The sequence below is a fragment of the Osmerus mordax genome, chromosome 16 (genome assembly GCF_038355195.1).
Source record: "Osmerus mordax isolate fOsmMor3 chromosome 16, fOsmMor3.pri, whole genome shotgun sequence".
In the NCBI taxonomy this organism is placed as follows: Eukaryota; Metazoa; Chordata; class Actinopteri; order Osmeriformes; family Osmeridae; genus Osmerus; species Osmerus mordax.
This window is the reverse complement of record NC_090065.1, coordinates 10,253,156-10,276,704: the sequence shown is the minus strand read 5'-3', so window position 1 is coordinate 10,276,704 and position 23,549 is coordinate 10,253,156. Positions and strand designations below refer to the sequence as shown.

General features: G+C 45.1%; 4 protein-coding genes across 6 annotated transcripts in view; 2 read left to right on the top strand and 2 right to left on the bottom strand.

Annotated features, from left to right (window-relative positions):
• The first annotated feature begins 1,693 nt into the window (after positions 1-1,693).
• On the top strand, positions 1,694-8,426 carry nfatc4 (nuclear factor of activated T cells 4). 2 transcript variants are annotated; one of them, XM_067253334.1, is made up of 13 exons: positions 1,694-1,828; positions 3,292-3,452; positions 3,782-4,285; positions 4,582-4,790; positions 4,951-5,113; positions 5,343-5,443; positions 5,684-5,785; positions 6,019-6,206; positions 6,390-6,530; positions 6,654-6,709; positions 6,911-7,037; positions 7,277-7,969; positions 8,168-8,426. In XM_067253334.1, the coding sequence occupies exons 2-13, from the start codon at positions 3,372-3,374 to the stop codon at positions 8,236-8,238; spliced, it is 2,436 nt and encodes an 811-aa protein (XP_067109435.1). In that variant the 5' UTR covers positions 1,694-1,828; positions 3,292-3,371; the 3' UTR covers positions 8,239-8,426. The 2 variants fall into 2 exon arrangements, with proteins under 2 accessions (XP_067109435.1, XP_067109434.1); XM_067253333.1 differs by having other exon boundaries at positions 1,761-2,216.
• Positions 8,427-9,100: 674 nt separating this feature from the next.
• Positions 9,101-12,751, bottom strand: ftr66 (finTRIM family, member 66). The gene is made up of 6 exons (XM_067253335.1): positions 12,257-12,751; positions 11,340-11,435; positions 10,944-11,177; positions 10,599-10,758; positions 10,428-10,487; positions 9,101-10,252 (listed from the first exon to the last, which is right to left on the bottom strand). Exons 1-6 carry the CDS (start codon positions 12,626-12,628, stop codon positions 9,720-9,722), a joined length of 1,455 nt encoding a protein of 484 aa, XP_067109436.1. The 5' UTR covers positions 12,629-12,751; the 3' UTR covers positions 9,101-9,719.
• Positions 12,752-13,028: 277 nt separating this feature from the next.
• Positions 13,029-18,033, bottom strand: myadmb (myeloid associated differentiation marker b). 2 transcript variants are annotated; one of them, XM_067253338.1, is made up of 3 exons: positions 17,842-18,033; positions 16,633-16,799; positions 13,029-15,223 (listed from the first exon to the last, which is right to left on the bottom strand). In XM_067253338.1, exon 3 carries the CDS (start codon positions 15,103-15,105, stop codon positions 14,224-14,226), a length of 882 nt encoding a protein of 293 aa, XP_067109439.1. In that variant the 5' UTR covers positions 15,106-15,223; positions 16,633-16,799; positions 17,842-18,033; the 3' UTR covers positions 13,029-14,223. The 2 variants fall into 2 exon arrangements, with proteins under 2 accessions (XP_067109439.1, XP_067109438.1); XM_067253337.1 differs by lacking the exon at positions 16,633-16,799.
• Positions 18,034-20,800: 2,767 nt separating this feature from the next.
• The window catches only part of pex19 (peroxisomal biogenesis factor 19), a 3,090-nt gene continuing 341 nt past the window's right edge, over positions 20,801-23,549 (top strand). The window contains 7 exon segments of the mRNA XM_067253071.1: positions 20,801-20,897; positions 21,656-21,750; positions 22,506-22,666; positions 22,785-22,872; positions 22,963-23,032; positions 23,035-23,135; positions 23,349-23,516. Coding sequence (XP_067109172.1) covers positions 20,834-20,897; positions 21,656-21,750; positions 22,506-22,666; positions 22,785-22,872; positions 22,963-23,032; positions 23,035-23,135; positions 23,349-23,516 — 747 coding nt within the window. The 5' untranslated portion in view covers positions 20,801-20,833.

Below are 23,549 nucleotides of genomic sequence, written 5' to 3'. Positions count from 1 at the left end.
ACAAAAAAGAAAAAAACACGTGCACATACTTGTTCATCTGTTCCCCTGGAATGCTGATCCTTCAGGGGTGGTGACAAGGTATAGACAAGGATATCAGATACACAGAAAGTAAATTGAAGTTTATACAAAAAACTTCAGAAGTGTATAACGTGGAAGCCTAAGACACCTTAATCACTTTTTATCAGAAGTCTCTTGGTATCTGTTATTTGTTCACACACATGCTGTGGAAACCACAACTCTCCAGTTTCCTTCAAATGAGATAAGTTCTATCATTTTCTGGTATAAGCGCACGCTCTCTTTATCAGGTTGTTTCAACAGTATCAAAAATATGCCAAAATAAGTTTGGTCCAAGTTTCTGAAAACAATTGAAATACTGTCTAACCAATTTTCACAACATGGTATTGCTTTGTTCCCAAGTAAATAATTAATGTATACAGATGTTGCATGTTGCAAGGATACTGTATGTATTCTTCAATGTCATTCTCTCAAAGAAGTACATTTTATTTGAAAGTAGTTCACCTTTCAACCACACAGTGGCAGCACATCACCAGTAATCCTTCTTCCCAACCAAAGACTTTGGCATTCAACTGATCAGCTAATTGATGGGAAACATTCCTCACAACTTTTAATAAAAAAATATTATCAAAAAAACAATCATATCATACACTTCAATTTAGCCACAGTTTGGTCAAACACATACACATGCAAACACACACATACACACAGAGTCAAAATAAGCCACCCTTTGATTCGTACCTCACCGTGACTCGGCCAAACCAAACGACAACATCTTAAACCAGGACTTAAAGGGCCTTGCTGGGGCTTGACCACACTTGGCCCCAAGAGGTTGAGAGACAAAGGGAAAGAAAGACACAAGCCACCAGTTCCACTCAAATATGACATGGTTGTGAGAACTGCAGGGAGGAGGAAGAGAGAGAGGGAGAAGGGGGATTAGGCTTAAAGAGGGACGGAGAGAGAGAGAGAGAGAGTGTGTTTATTTAAGTTTCTCGTCTTCTGTCTCAGACAGAGTGCAGACTACAGAGGATAATGAGAAACAGATCTTTCGAGGCGAGAGGGAGGTAGAGAACGAGGGAGGGAGGAATGGAGGGAGGAAGGGAATGAGGCGAGGATGAGGGAGGGACATGGTGGGGAAGGGAGCGGGGGTGAAGGGTAATGGGAGGAGGAGGAAGAATGACAGAAGAAAAAAGGGGCTGTCATGTACGCCACAGGAAACAAGCCCCAAATGCTTTCTGAGTGACAGCCTAACATGGTCAAACGTCATTGAACACAAAGTCCCAACCACAACCATAAATCTGCCAAATATTGCCAACAGCCAAGCATGGTTCTGAAATGTTGGTTATCGAGGGCAAATATACACTATACGTTTAATATATTTTATTTAAATTAGGAGAGACACACATGGCATAGCAGAATGTGCTACAGCATAAGTAATGATACTGTAAATGTAAAAAAGTAACAGAAAGTCTGAAGTAACCCTTTTTTGCGATGGGTGTATGGAGTTAAAGAGGCTTGGGAGATAGGGATTGGGGAGGGGGTTCCTTGAGTGACAAGCTAAATATCCTATGGAGATCAAGTAATGGAACGACGGGGGCTGGGAAACCCACCCAAAGGCAATTAAGGGTAAAGGACGACAAAAATATTTGATGAACTTTTTTCTGGAAGTGTAGCCTGGGAAGAAAGGATGGCGATAACGTTAGAATGAAATACCATTAATCCAAGATTACAGATACAAGACCGTTTGAAGATTCCTGAACAGACACGGCATGGCTCACATCTCTCTGTTTTAAACTTGGAATTAACTTTAACGGTAATATACTAGCACAAACTGCCGCCACTTAGAGAACAAATTCTAAAGCGTTTAGTCCGGTTGATAATAGGAATAATTTGCGTTATGAGTCATAGCATACCCGACAGTTGATTTATTTCAGAGAGAAACGTCAAAAGAACGGACATTACTTATACTCCGTTAGATAGCTCAAGATAGCGGTCTTCCCTATTTCTGTTCTCTGGGATGGGGGCCGCGCCGGGTTCGGGCTGGGAAGAGGGCGAATTCGAGTTCAAGTTGGTTTTTGAGGAGGACCCGCCGCGCCAACTCCGGGGGCCATCTCCAATGCGCAACGTGGACCAGGAGCACATCATCACGGGGGAGAGAACGGAGAACACCCTGTTGCACCTTGAGTCGAGCAGTAACGTTGGTTAGCCCCTTTCTTTGAATAGTGCGTGTCAGAAGTAGATTTGGGGAAATCTGTTCTGTGCCGGTCAATGGTTCCTGGTGCCTATGTCTGTGAGCTGATGATCAAATGTGATTGACTAGCCTACCACTCAGTTGTTGGCAAATTATAGGACTTGGGTTGTTTGGTTGTATCATTCTAACTGTTTCCATGAGAGAGAAAATGTCTCTTTGTGGGTGATTTGTTATTCGCTCGTGTGTGTATTATATAGGCCATCATGCCTGTGCTTGCCTGCATGTTGTGTGTGAGTGTAGGTGTGCATGTGTGTGTTTGTAAGGGCAGCAGAACTCAATGTGGTTTTAATCAGCTGTGCGTGTGAGTAGAGTTAACAGCTGCCATCTGGATGGAACCTCAATCTCTGTTTACTGAGCATGCACCCCCCAAAACTCCTTCCCCTTTTTTGTCTGCTGTACAGCCCCCCCTCCCTCCTTTTTTCTGTCTTTCCCCTTCTTTCAGGTCTTCATGCAAACCCCTCACCCCCACACACCCTCATTTATTTCCCGCCCACACTGGCACACAACAGTCCTCACCACACCCTAGCCTTGAACTCACTACATAGCGCACAAGTTACCACAACGTTATACTGCACCCAATAACTGCCTCTTAAACATGAGCTACGATCCTCAGCAGACTCGCTGTTCCAGTGACCCAAACTACTGTTTTACACAGTAGTGGAGGAAGCTAGCGTCCCATCTACACCACAACGGGAAATGTTGCATTTTAATGAGTGGCCTAAAAGTTTTTGCATCCATTTGTACATGGTCTGTGAGGATAAAATATTCACATTTTCCACAATCACCATATTTTTCATTGGTGAAGACCAGAGGCAGGACTAGACTACTTAAAACTTTTATTCTATGTATTATTTGGGTATTTTGTTTACCTTTACTATTCCAACGCCTATGCAAAGCTCAACTATTTTAATTGACAACGATGGTCCGACTGACTGGACTTATTATGAATGTAATCGAACTTACCACTGCCACTGTAATAACTATTTAACTTCTCACACAGTCCTCTATGTTCTGCTTGTACATAGACAACCACCTGGTTACCACAAATGCAGGCCAGCCAATCGGCATCCCTGCCTCACCTTCATCAGCCAGTCAGAGGGCCGGGATGCATTCCCCACCTCCGAGGCGAGCCTTGGCGAGGGAGTTCAGTGGGACCTATGAGAGCCTTCCAGCCCGGTCTGTACAGGTGAGTGCTTGTCTGGCTACAAACTCCCCAACCTCAAGGTCCAGACAAGAAGTTTGGGTGAATAGAGTACCAAAGTCCAGCCCCTTCAAAGGTCTGTTTCACCAAAATAATAATAACATAGTGTTGCTCTGTGGTAGCTGGGTATAGCAGTGAATATGACCTTGAAGGCTTTGAGATGACTTTCTTTTTTTTGAAAGATATATTTACTCCGTGAGATATACTTAATCCTTATTTAAACCGTTGCTCATGTAGGCACACTGATAGGTAGTGCTTTGCCCTCACCCCTCCACTCCCCCACTCTCCCACCCTCCTACCCCGTCCCCCTCTAGGTGTCGGAGTCTCGTGTTTTGGAGTGCCCCAGCATCCAAATAACAACCATCTCCCCTGAGGATGACTGTGCTCCAGCAGGCGGAAACTACTGGGACACTGGAGGAGGCTGGGATCGTGAGCGCCTCTACCTCCCCCTCCTGGACCCCTTCTGCTACCGCGAGGCAGGATGTGCAGGCTCACTCAGCCCCAGCCCCGCCTCCAGCCCCTCCTCCCGAGGCTGGCTCAGCCCGGCGTCCAGCTGCGATTCGTTGCTGGTGGAGGAGGAGGAGCTGAATGAAGCCACTGCACACTTTGGGCTTTCCCCTTCCTCTAGGCCCACCTCCCCAGGGGGGAAAAAAAGGCGTAATTCCCCCCTGGCCTCTCCCTGCACCTCACGCAGGAGCAGCTACTCCGAAGACCACAGCGTCCTGGAGGGGGGAGACTCCGCCCCTCAGTCCCAAGCTCCGCCCAGTAGTTTTGAGCTGAGTATCCCGCAGAAGACCAGGAAGACATCTTTGGAGCAGGTGAGTTGGGGGAGTCTGGGGGTGGGTAGTCGTGGTCAGCTTAATCCCGTTTACATTCTAGTAGTTTCTTTACCCAGGATTCATCCTTATCAAGTGTTACAGAGTGCATTGAGTTTCACCTTGGAGCCCACCACCTGATGATAGACAGGTAGCATTAACATGACAATTCTCTACGAAGCAAGCATACTAAGGCAAGGGAACATACGCTCTACGTGGTTGGGCAAGTCTGTGTTGTTGTTCTAAAAGTGCATCCCTATGTGGTGTCCTCAGTGTAACTGTCTCCATGTTTCCTGCAGATGTCTCCCAGGGAGGTGGATCAGGACTCCTCATCCCCAGCCCCAGGCCTCCCCCCCTGCCTGCCACCAGAGCACCTCCAGCAGCAGCAGCCGCAGCAGCTGCAGCAGGCCAGGAGAGAGCCCCCATCCCTGGGCATGGACTACCTGTCCGTGCCCCCATCCCTTGGCTGGGGCAGGACCCGGGCCAGCGCGCACAGCCCCCTCTTCAGGTCATTGACCGCACAAGCATGTGGTATCTTTTTTATATCGCGGGATGAGCTGGAGGAGCAGTTTTGATCAATCGACTTGTCTGTACGTGTCACTCGTATGGGAGCATGATTTTTCTATCCGTTAGACGTACTAAACCTTTCCGATTGGTCCTCGAAACAGGTCCAATGCTCTGCCACCACTTGATTGGCCGCTGCCGTCTCAGTTCGACCAGTATGAGCTGCGCATCGAGGTGCAGCCACGCCCCCACCACCGAGCCCACTACGAGACGGAGGGCAGCCGAGGAGCCGTCAAGGCCTCGCCCGGGGGACATCCTGTCGTCAAGGTAACACACGTTGGATGAAAGGGAGAAGGATGCACAAGAACAATGTCAGAATATTAATCTGTAGTAGGACTGTCATCTGTATTTTGTGTGTCCTGAACCTATGTTATGACTTGCATTATAGATATTTGACTGTATTTATTGTTGTATTTGTTCTAACCTCTCCACTCACACACTCACAACCCCCCCTCCCCCTCCCCCACCCACACACACAAACACAAACACACCCCAGCTCACAGGCTACACAGAGAGACAGCCCCTCTCCTTGCAGGTGTTTGTCGGAACAGCAGATGATAGGTCCATCCGGCCACACCCCTTCTACCAGATACACAGGTAGCCAATCAACATAAGAAGCCTTCAAACCGGTGTCTTACCTTGACGTACACACACCTACCGTAGGGTACTGACTAAAATTTGACTAAAAACTAAATGACTAAATGTATGTATGTTTGTGTGACTGTGATATACTGTCTGTATTATTCATTTGCACAATGGATCGTCTGGAATGCTAAATGTTTTAGTGTGTTTTCCTGGTTCAAGATGGCAGTTGACTCTGATGTTTCCCACCGGTAGGGTGACAGGGAAGATGGTGGGCACGGCCAGTCAGGAGAGCATTCAGGCGGGCACCAAGATACTGGATATCCCCCTCAACCAAGAGACCAACATGACTGCACTGTGAGTGAGAGGTCAACGGATGTGGAAAGAGAGAAAGAGAGGGAAAGAGAGGGAAAGAGAGGGAAAGAGAGGGAAAGAGAGGGAAAGAGAGAATTTACACAGTAACAATACACTGGCAACAGTTACACCTACAAGTGTTTGATTTTGCGCACAACGTGTTTTGCTCCTGTTGTCGATGTGAGTGTGTGTTTATGTACTGTAGCAGTGTGTGTTTGCTTGTGTGTGTGTTTCAGTATCGACTGTGCCGGTATCCTGAAACTAAGGAACTCGGACATCGAGCTACGGAAAGGAGAGACAGACGTAGGGAGGAAGAACACGCGCGTGCGTCTAGTGTTCCGTACCCACCTCCCCCTGGCCCCGCCCCTGGCCCCGCCTGGGCGTGTACTGGCCCTGCAGGTGGCCTCCCTGCCCATCGAGTGCTGTGAGTGGCCGCTCAGTCATCACCATTTGCTCCTGATAGGTGGAGCTGAGTATATGTTTTGGGAATGTAGTGAGACAAGCTGGAATACGTCTGAACACAAATGTTCCTCTTGGTCTTCTTTTCCCACACATCCCTCTCTGTTTCTCTGTTTTCTGTCTGTATTGCGTACTGTTGTCTACTCAGCTCAGCGTTCAGCTCAGGAGCTGCCGGTGGTGGAGTCTGTCAGCATCACTTCCTGTTCTGTGGAGGGAGGGGAGGAGCTTCTGCTGAGCGGCACCAACTTCCTGCCAATGTCCAGAGTGCTCTTCATGGAAAGAGGGACAGGTGGGAGAGTATGCGTGTGTGTGTGTGGTTATGTGAGTCTGCTTGTCGCTATGCATAGTTGCTTGTTTACGTTATTTGATTGCAAGCATGAAAGAAGTCATGATAGACATCCTTATCTATCAGATGGCAAGTTGCAGTGGGAGGAGGAGGCGCATGTTGACCGGGACAACAGTAATGAGGTAAATCCTGTTTCCGTTTGAGTTGATCTAGTTTGGATGTCAAGAATGAATGTAGTCTATATGCAATTTGGGTTTGTTTGTTTGCTTGTTTGTACAAGTGTGTGTGTAAGTGCCACCTGTCATTTGGGCTGATCACCCCTATATACTAAGGCTTGCTATTCCATGTGTCTTCCTTGCGTGTGTGTGTGTGTCCGCCCCAAGGGTTTGCTGTGTGTGCAAGTTCCAGCGTACAGTGACCTTTCAGTTAGTCGACCAGTCCCTGTGTGTCTGTACGTCTCCAATGGCAAGAGAAAGAGAAGCAGCACCCATTGTTTCAAATACCTGCCCAGTGAGTTGCCCCAGACCCTCATCCATGTCTTCTTCCACATGCGTAGCTATACACGCTAAAATACACACACGTCTCTCCCTCTCTCTCTCTCCCTCTTTCTCTCTTTCTCCCTCTTTCTTTCTCTCTCTCTCTCTCTCTCTCTCTCTCTCTCTCTCTCTCTCTCTCTCTCTCTCTCTCTCTCTCTCTCTCTCTCTCTCTCTCTCTCTCTCTCTCTCTCTCTCTCCCTCCCTCCCCATCAGTCATGTTTAAAGAGGAGGACCCCCTTCTGTCCCACCCTTCCGTCCTCCCCCTGGAGGGGGTGACGCTACATCTCAGGGGTGACCCGCCTCCAGAGGACCCAGGCCAGGGCTTCCACCTGCCCCCCTACCCTTCCACCTACTCCCCTCCGTACCCGGGCCACGGGTACAATGAGGAGTACAACTGCCCCAAGCCAGAGGCAGCGGACGATGCTGGGGGTTCCAGGGGGGCTCTGTCAGAGAGGCACCCTAGCTTTGAGAGCTTGGAGCTGGGCTTCACAGAGCTCCTGCCTCCCCTGTACCCCAGGGCCCCGCAGCCACCCTCCCCGTCCCCATCCCCATGGCTGGACTCCCCATACCTGTCCTCGTCCCCCTCCCCCTCCCACTCCTCCTCCCTCAGCCCCTTCCCTGCCGGCAGCCCAATCTCCTCCTCCCCCCTGCCCCCCATTGTCTCCTCATCCTCCCCTTACCCCCAGTACCCCTACACCCAGGAGGTGTGCCCCTCACCCCCCTCCCACCACAGCCCCTACCAGGACTTCTACCCCCCGCCATACAGCCACTATGAGGCCTGGGAGTCCCAGGGAGGGGGTCAGGGAGCTGGGGGAGAGAGGGAGCCTCCATCTGGGCCAAAGATGCATGAGAGCCCCCTGGAGTTTGCCAGCTCGTCCACCATGCAACACATCACGTTAGAGGAAGGTGAGTAATCAAGGCACAACATAACAATGCTACAATGGACTGTGCGGATGTGTATTAGTCTTTATTTCTGTACGTAATAAGGGTTGATGATAAGACAGAAACGCTAAATAAAGCTGTGAAAAAGATGGATGGATGGACAGATGAACAGAAGAATATAAACCACAGGTTTTTTTTTCTTAACTTTTTGTCTCCACATAGTGAACGAGTTCATCGGGGAGGACATCCGATCGTTCCATTCCAGCTCACAGATGGACAGCCAGCCTAGCTGAGCGGCACAGCGCCTTGTAACCCTTCAGTCCATATCCTATCACACTTTATGCACTTGGTTTATGAAGCTATTAAGCCAATTTGTAACGGGAAATTAATGCAGGGGCACTGTTGTAATTATGATAGATTACTGTTACAGTTTATATAAAGGGAGACTAATGTTTTTAACCTGTTTTCAATATAACTTATACAAGAAAATGTGTGGTAGAAGTGTTATTATGCCATGTTATTCCACAATTGCTTATCAAACACCTAAAGACTTGAAGCACCTAATATCCAGTAGATTTGTTTTAGGAAGGACCCAATCTACACCAGAAGTGTGTGTTGCCTGACCTAATCCCTCATTTATATGTCTATTGTCTAAATAGCCCCTCAAACGTTCCCTCAAATCTGCCTAAATCCTGGTCCCTGTGCAGTGGCAAAATCATATCAAAGATTGAATATAGATAGAGAGATGTTAAGATGCTATAAGAATGCTCCAAGCCTACTGAACTCAAATGGATGTATCCTAGTCATGGCATGCCTAGCCTAGGCATGCTGGCTCTTGAAGATGAGCAATCCATTATGAATCACATAGTACATGAAGAAATCCTGGATCAGTTATCTATCTTGAAACCCCCCTCTATCTCCGTTTCAACATTCAGAGAATGCTGTCATAGATGGTGAGGGATAATAGTCTTACATTTACACATTTACATTTAGTCATTTAGCAGACGCTCTTATCCAGAGCGACTTACAGTAAGTACAGGGACATTCCCCCGTGGCAAGTAGGGTGAAGTGCCTTGCCCAAGGACACAGCGTCAGTTGGCATGACCGGGAATCGAACTGGCAACCTTCGGATTACTAGCCCGATTCTCTCACCGCTCAGCCACCTGACTCCCTAGTCTTGTTTCCTTTTAGACACACTTTGTACACTTGCACATGAAACTGAAGCATATCACTTCTTTCTTGCACTCCAAACCAACTCCAATATCAATTTCAAGTTTGTTGGACTTTGTTGTCATTTTAGACATTCCAATACAAGAGGGTTGTTCAAAACTGTATAAGAAACAACATGTAACAGGCCTGCTGAACCTCGTTCTGTCCACCAGGGGTTGCTGTCACATCAGACATGCCGTAGCTTGAACCAACCAGCCAGTAACACTGGCTTGCTCTTTGACCACAAGCCCTGTGTGACCCAGCAGTTACAGGAATGTAAACAGTTCCCAAGCCCACCAAACTAAGTGGGACAGCTGTCATGTCATTCCATTCACCATAAAGTCTAAGTTGACGAAAGGCAAACTCTGACTGGTGGTTTAAAACAATATTCCTTAGAGGGCTCTAACTTTAGCGTTTAAGAGGCCTTGTTTTAGTCCCCCACTTAGGGGCTGGAGGGTCAGATATGGTCAGATCTTGGTACTGTGTGTGGTGAAAGGATGTTTTAGTGAATGACATCAATGAACACACGATTTTGCCCTCCACTGTGGTTTTTGTGATTATCTAATCATTCAACCTGGCACACTCGAAGAGAAACCCCAAAGCACACAAACTCAAACCCAAGAAAGAGAGGCTGAGAAAATACAGTCTGGACTCTATGTAGCAAAGTCATTGTTGTATCAGCTATGCTGTAGAAGGCCAGAGTCCCTACCCTGTGATCCAGGTACACTCCAATCCTCGAGGACATTGGTGCGACTATACGAATCGCCGCATTATTGTGCCAGAATGTGTAACCCTTCCTTGAGCAGAACAAACTCCAGGACTTGTCGTTGTGCCCAAAATGAGAGTCGTTTCTCTCGCCTTTCCTAGCTATGCTCTGATATGCGACAGCGATTTTGGCTCCACTGCCACTCCACTCTGCCTCCAAGTAGCAGCGTCCGGATAAAGCTTCACTGCTCAACACCTGGCACCAGTATTCAAAGCGCTCTGGGTGGTCGGGACAGAAATGGTCTCTGGTCCTGACAGTCACTGCCCTACGCTCATTACAGATTTTCAGGTCTCTGTGGGCTGTTTTGGGGTCCAGTGGGAGCTTGCAAGAATCTAAGAAGAAGAGAAGGGATGGCGTTAGTAGAGCTCAAACACAGCATGACAGAAAAAGTGATAAAAAGTCCCATGAAGTGAAGGGGCATGATGGTGTAAATGGAGTGAAGATTTTTTGGGGGGATTCACTGCTTGCCCATATATATATTTTGAATATTTATAATGTGAGACTTACAGTACAAGAACTCCTCTCTGGTCTTTGGTTCCGGACATTGCAATAATTTCACTGCACTCGCTGAGGAGAACAAGAATATGAGGTTTTCATGTAGGCTCTCGAGAGATCATCATACCGAATATGCAGTTCAAATTTAGCCGAACAAAATTCCAAGATAGCTGTCACACCAACCTGCCCTGGATATCTTGCAGCACTCCCCTTTGACAAGGTCCTCCAGTCTCCTCTTGAGGGCTGACATGGAGGACCGCAACTCAACAAAATCCAACGGGGGAACCACTGTGACACCGGGGGACTTGGTGAGTTCAGTTGCCGTAAAATTATATTGATAATTCTGGAAAATAGTAGAATAAAGATACAGGTTCGGGCAAAAGAAAATGTTATACAAGAAGTTATACAATCGAAGTAGCATTTTATATTCCCACTTTAAGGTCACAAAAGGCGGACTCTTAAAAAATATATTTCTCGTAACCGCAAAAATAGATACATTCAGAATAAGATAGACACCAAATATATTACCTGGAGGAAGTAGATGTGGTCCTCTGTGTGCACAAGCTTGTCTAGTTCAGCATCTCTCCTCCTCAGCTCAGCTACCTCCAGATCCAGTCTCCCCAGGAGGTCCCTGGCTTGTCTGGCTGCTGTCTCCTCCTGGACTCTGATCAACTCTCTCACCTCAAGGTGTCTCCTCTCTATGGAATGCAGCAGCTCAGAGAAGATCCTTTCACTCTCCTCCACTGCTGCCTGGGCAGAGAACTGTTGACAAACACACAAGTAGATAGAAATTTGAGGGACAACACTACACACTACAAAGCCCAAACCATTCACTTCAATGTTGCAAAATACAACAATGTTAGATCAAACTTAGCTCCTCAATGGCAGACATTGCTGTGCTAACTCTGGTCAGGGCATTGTAACCTTGAGAGATTCCAGAACCCGTCTGAGCTCCAGTAGCTCTTTCTCTTTGGCCTGGATCTTCAGTTTAAAATTTCTTCTAGTTCTTGCCAGCTGTCTCTGTGGGGAAACAGTAACAGACATACACACAAGTACGTACAAACATTTTAATTGTTTTCTTGGGCCAGTCTTTTATCAAACACAAACGTTTTGCACTGACAAGGCCATATTATGCTTGTGTGAACAACACTGAACTGCAGATATAGATAACATGGCAGCAAATGCCACATTTAAACCATCTCATATTGTGTAACATAAATTGTTCCATAAGTTCACTCTTATGCTTTGCATGTGGACCACATTCAAACTGACTGTACAATCTAGAACAACTTCTGTCATCATCCATATCTTCATCTCTTGTTGTACATGAAATCGGATACCCAGAACTGAGTACATATTTGAATTATGTTCTTCATTTCACTACAGTTGTTCATGTTCCCTTTTTTATGGCCCTGACATTGATAACCATCAAGGAAATGCCCTCAAGAGGAAAAATATTGTCAGTTTCAGTGCAAGGGGTGCGTCAACCCGACATCTTCCTCCAAACTATTACACATTAATTACATCCTGGCTTGATTATGAAACTCAATTTTACATGATGCCGCAAATTTGTTGACGTTTTGTTATGAAACCAAATACATTTGTTTTGTTATTATTAGGTTATTAGATACACTGACCAAGTGCCTTGCTCAAGACTGTTACTTTTCACACTGCTGATTATGCAAGCAGTGAACGACTATGAGTGGCTGGGGATACTCTCTCTTGACCACAGTGGGATTTAATTTGCCACCCTCCTGCCTTTCATCTTTCATCCAGCATCCTTTCTCTCCATGGACCGGACATTCAGAAATGGCTGCATTTATTGCACTGACTCGTCATACCTGTCTCTCTGTCCTCTCGACGACAGCGGGCACCGTGTCATGTCCCCTGTGCTCCTCCATCACACAGAGCAGACACACGCATCTGTGGTCGGTCCGACAGTACACCTCGAGCAGCTTGTCATGGTGGGAGCAGACCTTCTCCTTCAGGTCCACTGTGGCTTCCACCAACGCATGTTTCCTCAGGGCAGGAGATTCATAATGGGAGCGGACGTGGCTCACACAGTAAGACGCCAGACACCCCAGACAGGATTTGACCGCTTTGAACTTTGCCTCAGTGCAGAAATCGCACGACACATCTCCGGGTCCAGCCAACCGGTGGCCGTTACCGAAGGCAGTTTCTTGAGATCCTGTCTCCTTCTGTTGGTCCACCATCTCAGGCCCAAATAAAAGTGTTTCTGTTAAAAAATGGATGATACTTGAGGTCCTTGTCTATTAACAACAGCGGAAGGTTCTAAAGAGGTTCTTTGCCACTGTAGCCTGTGATAGCGTCCTTGCAGTAGTTGTGTCACCACTGGCAGGACTGCTCTTGATGAGCTTGTTTGTCTACTGTTGTTACCATAGAGACATAACAGGAGGAAACGATAAATGAGCTTATCTGGTGAAATCTACCTATCCAAAGCAGCAACCCACTGGCACAGACTTTCCACTGTGGTTAGTGTGAGAGTGTGTGTGTGTGTGTTCGCCTCCGCAAGCCTGTGCAGTGGAACCAAAAGGGATGCCTTATTTTGGTGTTTACGGTTTGTTCATATCAAAGACACAAACATATCTCCCATACATACCAGCAGTTTCTGTCACATGGGTTTTATTGAAACACTGACTTTTAACACTGGTTATATATTTTTATAACACTTTTTTGGTATGCACAGACACAGCAGAATAACAAAAACGTGATGACAAGCAGTGATAATGAGCTGGGAGGTAGAGAGAACCAGATCATTCTCTTTCTCTCTTTTAGACCTGATATAATGAAGGACGACCTCCACCAGGAGACTAGTAAACAGTTACAGCAGTACAAACCACTGTTCCACATTAAAAACATATTTTTATCTTTTCAATAGAAATGTCTGCCTTCAAATTCAGTTATTGGTGACAGCACCCCACAGAGAATTGATGTACATAGTTCAAACAATAAGTGTGCATTATACAGTGGATGTTTTACAAGTTACCTTGTTTTACAGTAAATGCTTGTTTTTAAAAACATACTTTCTATAGAGACAGTATTTAGTTGAGGGTACAGCATTTGACTGTAGATCTAGAGTTCACAGGTTCAAATCTCCTCTGTGTGTTGCTTTTATAAAAGCGTCTCCAAAATGAATACATTACATTCGATTACATATCTATATCTTTAATACTGTAGTCTGTGGGAACATGTCAAATAGTATATGCAAAAACTAGGCTAATGTTCATCTTTACATGTATTCAAATACATCAAATACAACTTCAAGTCTTGAAAACATTGGAGCTGCACACATCATTTTATCAGTTTACATTGTGTTTTTTCATTCATATTTCAACCAATTACAACTAAAACGCCAATGAACTGTTTAACACCTTCACCTGCTCCTCAAGGTTTCCATGAAATAAAGAGATATCAGTAAAACCCCTATGTCAATCTTTCAGATATATGTGTGTTCATTGTCAGATCTTAAAATGTTTTGGGCTCAATTATGTGATAGTATAGTAATTGTCAGCTTGTTTGGCCTATAGGATGTCCGTACGTTAGATAATGCAACTTTGGAAACTCCCAAATAATGTGGAAGTTCTGCTCAACAAATATTAGAATGGCTATTGGTGGGACAATGACAGCTACATAAAGCAAAGCACAGTAAGCCATTTATTTCTCCTTCTTGAACTAATACTTTCTCATACTGCGCTTCAGGCCTTGTCCCCTTTCTCTCCTACCCTTGCACATCCATCCCCAGCTCTCTCTTTTCAGCCCGTCTCTCCATCCCTCTTCCTCCCCTCCCTTAGACGCTCACAAAGACAAGCCTAGCCGAGTAGATCAGGTCTGCCACATAGAGGATCAGGTTGACTGCGGTCAGCACGGACACGGCCATCACCTTGTCCCAGGTGCAAAGTCCCACATAGGAGCTGCAGCCTGGGGGTCTTGATGTGCCCCCGTGCCTCCTGTCAAACTTGAAGATGGGCCAAATGATAGTGGCTGAGAAGTACAGGAGGACAGCCACAAGGGCGTACGCAGACAAGAAGCGGGCGAAGGGGAAGGGCAGGCAACCGGTGCATTCGCAGATGCACAGCACGATGATGGCCGCCGACAGGATGAAGCAGATGCAGTAGACGGCCAGGCAGTACTTGAGCGCCTCGTGCTGGTCGTAGCCCACGGGGTCACTGATGAAGACGAAGATGATGCAGGCCACGAAGGTCTCGCAAACCTTGAGCAGCCCCGGAGCGGTGGCCATGTAGCCGGCGACCTCGCCCGGCCGCGCCTTGCTGACGCTGACCTCGCTCATGTAGGCCACGGTGGCCAGGCAGGAGAAGACGGTGGCCACGATGCGGTAGTCGCGGATCTCGCTGCTCCGCGTCTCCCCCTTCAGGAAGTAGAGGGGGAAAATGATGGAGGCGGAGAGGCAGAGGAGGGCGGCGTAGCAGGCAAAGGTGATGGGGAAGTTCTTCCAGGAGACGGGGGCGCGTGTCTGCAGGCCAAACAGCTCCACCAGGAGGACAACCAGGGAGCCGGCGAAGCTGAAGGCCCAGCAGAAGATGCACCAGTCCCCCGTGCCGTGGCTAAGGTAGGCGCCGTGGACGGCCACCGAGAACGCCACGCAGGAGAAGGCCATCGCCGCCAGACGCAGCCAAAACAGGGGGTTGGAGTGGACTATTACCAACGGCATGATGGGATGTAGAGGACACCGGACTTCGGGGGAAAGTTTAATTGCGGTGAAGTCACCTGATTTTGCTCTGGATCTGTTCTGTTCCAATGCTGCAGGGTTGTATCTGAGGCAGAAGGATCTAGAGTGACAAAAACAAAATTGGGGTATGGTCAGTAAAAATTGCCAGTGTGCATATGCCCTGTTCCACATGAACACGATGACATACAGTACTCATTTTGTCCACATGAGGTCAACAGTTTTCGCTTCAGCGTGTATATCCTGAAGCAATGGCAGAAAATGCACAGGGCCACAATAGCATGCATGAAAACGTGTTGTCTTTCATTGAAAAGCATGATCTTTAATGTTGCGTAAGATCATATTATTAGCACACCGTTTGTGTGTAAATAATTTATTTAAGAGAGCGTTCTCAACAGAGGCATTTTTGGTCTTGTCTGGTCTGGAGATAATGGCACACCCATGCAGACATTCTTGAATAAGCACAGCCTCTTTTTAGACAGGCACAGTTCCAAGACCTGCACTCAACCCCACAGTGTGTCTGTCATCAGCCTTGCAGAAGTCTCATCCACACACAATCACACCAGCTGGGGGCTGAACAAATTCCGTCCCCACTCCGTCCCACACACACACACACAAAGGCATGTATTCACAAACACACGTATGCATTATCACATGAACAAGCACACATTCACACACAAAACACACTCACAAAAACACACACTCTCAAACACACACTCCCAATGCTCCCCCACACTCTCCCCACAATTGATAGTGTCCGTGTAGCAAGTTTACATTGACTGATAAACATTCTGAGTGCACGCCTATTTACATTAGCCAAACTAATCATCAGGACTGCCATAGGGGTTGGAGAGAGGGAGTTGGAGATGTGGGAAGGGGAAAGTAAAAGGAGAGAAAGATGACTATAGACGAGAGAGGGAGGGAAAGGAGAGAGGAGAAAGACTAAGAGGGTGACCGTCAAGGGAGGGAAAAAGGAAGGAAAAAGAAAAAAAGAGGGCAGAGAGAGAAATATGGGGGAAGCCCTTTCCTTCTGACCTCAGAAGGACACATAGTTTAAACACAATGATGGAGGAGAATAGCAGAGCAGTGAGTCACTGTCCACTGCCCCTCCTTCCTTTTCTCTACTTTTCCCTCTCTTGCTCATTTCTGCCTTTCTCACTTCTTTCTCTCTCTTGTAACACTTTCCAACTGACTGATCCGTTCCAGATGTCTGGCAGACCACAGCTGCCTTGCTACGAACGTAGTGAAATTGTCCAAGTCTATTCCTCCGTTTCCTAACTTTCTTTTACTGCCTCTCCACCTCTCTCTCACTCCATTTTCAAGCAAACAATCTCTCTCTCCACAGCTTCTGTCTCTCTCCCTCTGAAACTCTCCCTCACTCTCTAAGCTTGAAATTAAATAAAAGCAAATAAAAAAAATTAAACTAATGATATCAAAAGTAAATCACTTTAAACAAACTAATATACAATTATACGTAATGGAAAAATATTTCCCCTTCTGGTCATTACTTACACTGTGCTTATGGAATCAAGTCAGGAAAATGGGCTGAAAAATCAATTGGACCATAAACCTTGTATGGAAAAGCCAGCATTCAGAGTGCAGCATGGAAAACACTACGTTCTCCCAGAAACAGGGGGGACTTCCTTTAGAGATGGGCTTCAAATAGGTTCACACATTGCCTGAACAGGGGAGAAAACAGAATACTACATCAACGTGCTGTTAAGCAGTTCCCTTTTTGCACCTACACACACAGGCGCGGACACATATACACGTCCATACACACTGAGAACACAGATACGCTTAAGGATTAGGACAGGACTCAGGCACGAGGTCATGCACATTGGTTGTCATGACACAACATGAGTAACTCAATTTCACCCATAATCCACTTAGACGGCCATGGGCACAGACACAAGACAGGCTCTGTCAGCAAACAATCCATAGGCAATCCCACGATAAAATAGAGAGAGGATGGTGGGTGGAGCAGAGTAGTGTACAATTAACAACAATTGAACAGTTTTGCAATACTGTTATTAATAACACTGGAGTGGTATTTACACCCAAAGCCTTTGTGTTTAGCCTACGTGCAGTATTAATCAGTGTTCATTCAGGTTTTTTTTTGTTTTTTTTAACGTCTTCTTAGAAATATGAATTTAAGGAACAATTGCATTCCTGTTACTTTTCTGAAATAGTACTAGGCTCAATGACTCATATTGTATGTTGAATATTCAATCTTATTCTTATTATGTCAATAATTAGCTATTAAGAAAGTTCCCCCTTAAGTCAACTGAACCGTTATTCTGATTCTTCATTCATCCAGGTGGGTGTGCCCCGGAGATGCACCGCGCCCTGCACGCACTTACACTGCCTTTTGAAAACATATGCCTAACTGTTAGGAAACAAAAAAATATGATTATAATAGGCTCTGTAGGCAACTACATTTTCCGTATTACGTTTTTCCTAAATGTCCTCAATTTTCTACTGTCAACTGCTGCAAGCCTACAAAACATTTTCTTGTCCATTTAACTCATGTTCAGTGTTACAGTCCCAGTTTGTTTAGAAGGTTTTCGGTTCTTTTGAACACTGCTTGCTGCTATGCAGATGGTAACTTGCAACAAGTTACAACAAGCATTGGAAGAAAAAATAAGTTAAATCATGGGGCGATCTCAAGTGCAGGGAGCCTCTATCCGATTCGTATAGCCTGAATGCGAATTAGCTTACCTTTCTTTTATTTAACTGGTATCCTTTGTTCTCTTCGGCTCTCCAATGGTTCTTGACAGGAGTAGACTAGGTCCTGGTCCGGACTACTACAGGCATGGTAGGCAAAGCCCTCCACCCATGATCCCCGCCCATATACCAAATTAGGTAGCGAATGTCTACATCGTTATTTCCACATCTTTTCAGTGCGAGTCATCCATTTCCTCGTGATCGACGAGAAATAAGTCGTTAAATCTTTGGTGAGAAGGCAATGGGATGTAGCCTATTGTTTACATTTGAGTAGGACCTTAAATTTAATTTATAGGCCTATGTGGGTAGCCTTACGCAGCTGAAGTTAGCACTGCAGTTCTCTAAATGCATCCTGTTTTGGATAGGCTACTACGCCACACATCATTAGGTTCCTATCGAAATGAACCTGGTCGGTCATCCCAGCATTTTTGTCTGCAGGCTTATAGGCCTAACGGACATAGTCTACTGAATAGCATAGGAGTATGATAATAAAGTGAATTGTTGCAGTTTTAACATCAATCAATAGGCCACTAAAATAGGCCACAAAACTAAATGGACAAAGGAAATAGCACTGCATTCTCTGTGATTTTTCACCCACTTAAAACTGAGAGCGCCTCTGTTTTTTGGTTTCCTTGAGATGAACAATAACCTAGCCAGTCCCTGTGATAGGCTACTTTTTTTAAACGGTGGGCATATCATGGTCATCTCAGCTCTGACGACAATATGAAATGGAGCTGGAGCTTGACTTGACCAGCAGTTGCTCCCGCCACTGACCAGCCTTTATACAATGCCGGGGGAAATTATGCCCCAGGTTGCTCCTCTGAACCACCTCTGGTGGCCCTTCACAAAATGTCTATCCTACTTAACTCCCCAGATCTTACTTAAAACGTAGATCACATTAGTGCCACACAACAAGGACAAGCGAATTTAATAAAAGCAGAAATAGGATAATGGCCCATTTTATTGGCTTTGTAAGAAAACGACCCGGAGCTAGGTTCCGTAAGTGTTCCTCCATGTTTTTCTATCTACTGAAAGCCAAGTGATGTTTAGAACTGTATAATTTGTATCAAAGCTTATGAGGTTTTCTCAGAGTTGTTTACCAAACGCAGTAGGCTAGGCCTACTATAGGCTAGCATGAATGTCAATTTCCAATTGTGGAGCGGCCCTCTACTCTCCAGCCAATTTTGTTTCAATCATCTTCCAGACAATCAAGTGAACGTATGGACCAAAGGACTGGGGGTGGCATGTTTTGGATGGGAGATTTATGCCAATAATGACCATAAGGTCATTGGCAGAAGGATGATTGGATGAAGATTGGGACGATGTATTTGTCATATGAATGGTGTTTCTGCCTATTCAAATTAGAGCATATTCAATAAGTGTGGAGCTCATGTGCATATATTTGTAGGTAGCGTAATATTATGCACCTGCTAACTTTAACGTTTTTTTTTGTCTAGTGGTAGGCTAGTAAACTTAATTCCTTCTATGAACTGCAGGTCCTAGCCATAGAAACCAGAATAATGATTTATATGGATATGACAGTAAATTAAAATGAGCTTCTTAAATTAATTTGCTGAATTCATGTATTTCATTGATAACTTAGCATTTGTGTATGTACTGTAGGCTAACGTTGTAATGTGTAGAGCTAGCGTTAGGTTACCTCCTGGGAAACGGTCTAACGTTAGGCTATTATAACGTTATATAAACTCATCACTTTATTCTAACCTGTCACACTTAGCCTAATGTAGAGAGTAATATAATTTATAAAATGCTTGAACTTCTCTGTCAATATAAGTTCTTTGCATCACCTAGCGCTGCAGATGTGTACAGAAGTGAGAAGCGGAAACGATTACATCTGTTTTCCGGTTCGAACGCTGGGCGCTCCGCATAACCCCTCTAGTTTGTATTGATGCTGCTAAGATACAACCGCAGTTTCCTAGAAACGTCTGTTTACTGGCTATGTGGCATGTCCATGGCAACATCATGACATCATATGACTCGCGTTTCTGCTCAAGCGCACCCGAAAGCAAAGTTTTGCTAAGGACTCAAATGGATAAAGAGAAAGAGAACATTTAGATTTTTTTTTACAAAACAGTTTGATAGCAGGATTTCCTTATGTGAAATTAACTACAGTACAGTAGCCTACATGTACAAGATCGAATGCAAAATGCAGTGTTTTATGAATGACGCAGAAAACCTTCTTAATAATTACTAGTGCGCTGCGGCAGGTAATAAAAGCGATCGTGTTAAAGACAAGGTTTTGTCAAAAACAGTACAATCTCTCCTCCTGGTTCTCTAATTGAATTATGCATTTTGAGATTGAGCAGCAGCTTGAATCTACTGTAGCCTAGATATAAATGTTTTTAGTTTAAATGCAGTTCTATCTGACAGACTTTTGCGTGGGGGCTAACTTTTAATAGATGACTGTGATTTGATACATGTCTACAGCCTAATACTGACAAAGGCCTCTATTGTTGATTTGTTTGCACTTGAGGTCAGAGAGCCAATTTATAAAAGATAAAGACTCGATTGATGTGACAAATACACTTGCTTTATTGCTTTTGTGAACAAAGGTCGATGAGATGTATGTTGGAAATAGGCCTATGTAAATTATTGAAGTTGCAGCCGCACACACCTGACCTATGTACAGGATCAGGTGGTGATATTGGGTGATTTGATGTTCACACTGGGGTTTCAAGGGCAGATTGCATGGATCATATAGTATTAAATGAAATGTCTGTCCTGGCAAATGTGGACATTCCGCAGCTCTATTGATCCCATGATTGGGCTATAGGCTATCACTTAATCAAATCAATTAAATTACAACTGTAGGCCTACATGGGTTCATCCGAAATCCCTTAGTTTGGACCCCACTGTCTCTGGAAGTGACACCCATCACGAGTTTCATCGAGAAATCTTTTACAATTGTTAAACCAATTGCAACGTCATTTTACAGCGACCGCAAAACTTCTTTACAAAAAACAAGATGGCGTCAGGATCAGCAGACCCGTCCGCTGGACAAGATTCCGAATTGGACGAGTTATTGGACAGTAAGGTTTGATATTAGTAATTAACGTGTCAACCCCTGTCTAGTATATGGCATAAAGACAATATTGCTGTTATAAAGTGGACGAATCTTTTTTCGCTGGTGGATCTTGAGTTAAACAATGTGGTCATAGTCCTCTTTTCAGTGATTGTCTGTGTACAGCTAGCAAGCGTTAACCATCAACGAGCTCTGTCAAACACACTTTTTTTTTCTTTAAATGCAGTAGTTTTTTCTGACGATTAAATATATGGTGCATTTTCAATGCATACATATGGCTAGGATTTTATAGTTATGTTAAAGATGCTATAACAACGCTAGCTAAATTGAATCCGATATGTGGGTGAAGGATCACGCTGCCCTTGAAATTAATTAAATAGAAAAATGTCTGAAGCACCATGGATTAAGTATCTGAACAATAGAGGTAATCTCAGTCTGTTTGTCACGCCAGACAATGATTTCGTGTAGCTTAGTCAGCAAAACAGGCTATATCGTTATGCTAAGCCTGCATGCTGTAAATCTATGCATCAGTATTGCACCGCCAATGTCATCACATGCTGCATTAGTAAACAGTGCCTGGTGATAGCAGCTTCTCTTTAACGTGGTGGTATTGCTAGCTATATCATTGGCATTACTAGATTAACACTTTTCCTATTTGCTCACTCTTTCCCGGCTTCAAGCCTTCCCAGAATTATATCCATCAAGTAGCCTACAGCAGTATATCTGTTCTGAAGCTCATGTCCTCTTCTCATCTCATTATCAAAGGTGCACTCGATGACTTTGACAAGACAAACACTGCACCGCCAGCCCCAGATGCTGAGGCTGAGGCACCCCCATCTTCTAAGAGTGCTGCAAAGAAAGTAAGTTATTGTTTTGCATAAGCATAATACAACCTATATGTTAGAGCAGTGTTATGTATATGTTGGACCCCTGTTTGGATTGCACGTCCATGCTATTACTGAAGCTGAAGTAGAAGTACAGTCAAAGTTATTGACTGAAGCTTTTTTTTTTTTTTTTATGGTGATCACAAATAGACTTGGTTGTTCATGGTAAACCAGCCCCTGGTGAAGTGGAATGGTTGTTGACCAGCTAAAAGCTTTGAAACCAGTCTTTCTGGCCAGGAGCAGGTTCTTATGCTGTTGAAACGCGAACAACTGGTTTGAGATTGGGCACCGGCTCTGAACCAGCCCTAAAACTGCCTTGGTGGAAAGGGGTAGCAGATGTCAATAAACCAACCTAAAACCCTAAAATATGACAAGGAAAAACTCCCAGGAAAACTTGGAGAGATTTATATATAAATTTTTTTGTGGAAATACATTTTTGTATGGAAAAAGTGGAAGACAAAGGAAAGCTATAAATGCTTGTTAGCAAAGGTGCCTAACTTTCTTGCTTGTAAACTGGACCACAACACACGTAGTTGTGGGCTCAATATTGGCAAATCAATTACCTGTTGTTTACTCCCTTAAATCACTTCATTCTGAATGTGCTTTTGGTGGTACACAACTACACAAGGCTGCATGACTTTGTCTAGTCCCTCTTATTTCCCAGTACAACAAATTGACATGCCTGTACAATACAGTATGCCTTGTTTACCTGTTGATGTACATTTCTGTAGCCCCCCCTACTGGAGGACAGTCAGTTTTTCGAGTCCCTGTTTGAGGGAGAGATGGCCTCTCAGGCGAAGGAGGAGTGGGAGAAAGCCATGGCCGAACTAGCACAGGAAGAACCAGATCTGCTCCAACATTTTCATAAACTGTCTGAGGCTGCAGGGAAAGTGGGGTAAGAACCATCCTATTTTTACGTGTGCTTCACTCATGTGCAGTGCTTACCACTTGACTGCTGTCAGTTCATATTTTTCAACATTTTTATTTATAGTGTTTGTTGCATTTTGAGCAGGCACTGATGTGGCCTCCCAACAAGAATTTACTTCCTGTCTAAAAGACACCCTCAGCGGACTGGCCAAAAATGCAGACAACCTTCAGGTGGTTAAAATCAAACATTGAAATAGATTGAAAGTATAGCATGTCTCTGTACTATCATATTTATCTGTAATCTCTTGTTTTGACTCTTAGAGTGCAGGATTGGCTGGAGACGACCTTGTTAAGACACTAGAAGGACTGGGATTGGAGGAAGGCGGTGAGGGGCAGGGGAAGATGGCAACATATTGCCCATCATGCAGTCCATTATGCAGAATCTTCTGTCTAAGGAAGTGCTCTACCCATCTCTCAAAGAGATCACCGAGAAGGTGTGTGGAATTTGCTTAAGTCATCCCTAATTAAGAATGTTTTGTTTACCATTGGAAAACGTATTTGTTATGGCTTGCTATCTTGAAATAATCTTCTTCTTCTACAACTCTAAAGTCAGCTAGATCGAACACTTATTTCTAATACCCAAAGTACATATCATTCATGTCTCTGTTTCTTATTGGTCAAGTGATTGTCCCTCATTCCCGGTACAGTACCCTGAGTGGCTGGACAGCAACAGGCAGTCCCTCCCCCCAGACCAGTATCAGCGCTACGAGCAACAGGCCAAGGTCATGGGAGAGATTTGTAGCCAGTTTGAGAAGGAGGGTGGTGGAGGGGAGGGGGAAAACACCTTTGAGAGCATTCTGGAACTCATGCAGCAGGTGAGGACAAAAGAGCTTCATATTCATGCATTT

What these genes read in the sequence shown, in the direction of transcription:
- nfatc4 (XM_067253333.1), top strand. Translation starts at nt 2,033, where the DNA reads ATGGGGGCCGCGCCGGGTTCGGGCTGGGAAGAGGGCGAATTCGAGTTC. An exon ending in CCCTTCTACCAGATACACAG is followed by an intron (nt 5,444 to 5,683) that starts GTAGCCAATCAA and finishes TCCCACCGGTAG; the next exon opens with GGTGACAGGGAAGATGGTGG. An exon ending in GAGACCAACATGACTGCACT is followed by an intron (nt 5,786 to 6,018) that starts GTGAGTGAGAGG and finishes TGTGTGTTTCAG; the next exon opens with TATCGACTGTGCCGGTATCC.
- ftr66 (XM_067253335.1), bottom strand. Translation starts at nt 12,628, where the DNA reads ATGGTGGACCAACAGAAGGAGACAGGATCTCAAGAAACTGCCTTCGGT. An exon ending in CTGCAAGATATCCAGGGCAG is followed by an intron (nt 10,488 to 10,598) that starts GTTGGTGTGACA and finishes TGTTCTCCTCAG; the next exon opens with CGAGTGCAGTGAAATTATTG. An exon ending in CAGAGAGGAGTTCTTGTACT is followed by an intron (nt 10,253 to 10,427) that starts GTAAGTCTCACA and finishes TCTTCTTCTTAG; the next exon opens with ATTCTTGCAAGCTCCCACTG.
- myadmb (XM_067253338.1), bottom strand. Translation starts at nt 15,105, where the DNA reads ATGCCGTTGGTAATAGTCCACTCCAACCCCCTGTTTTGGCTGCGTCTG.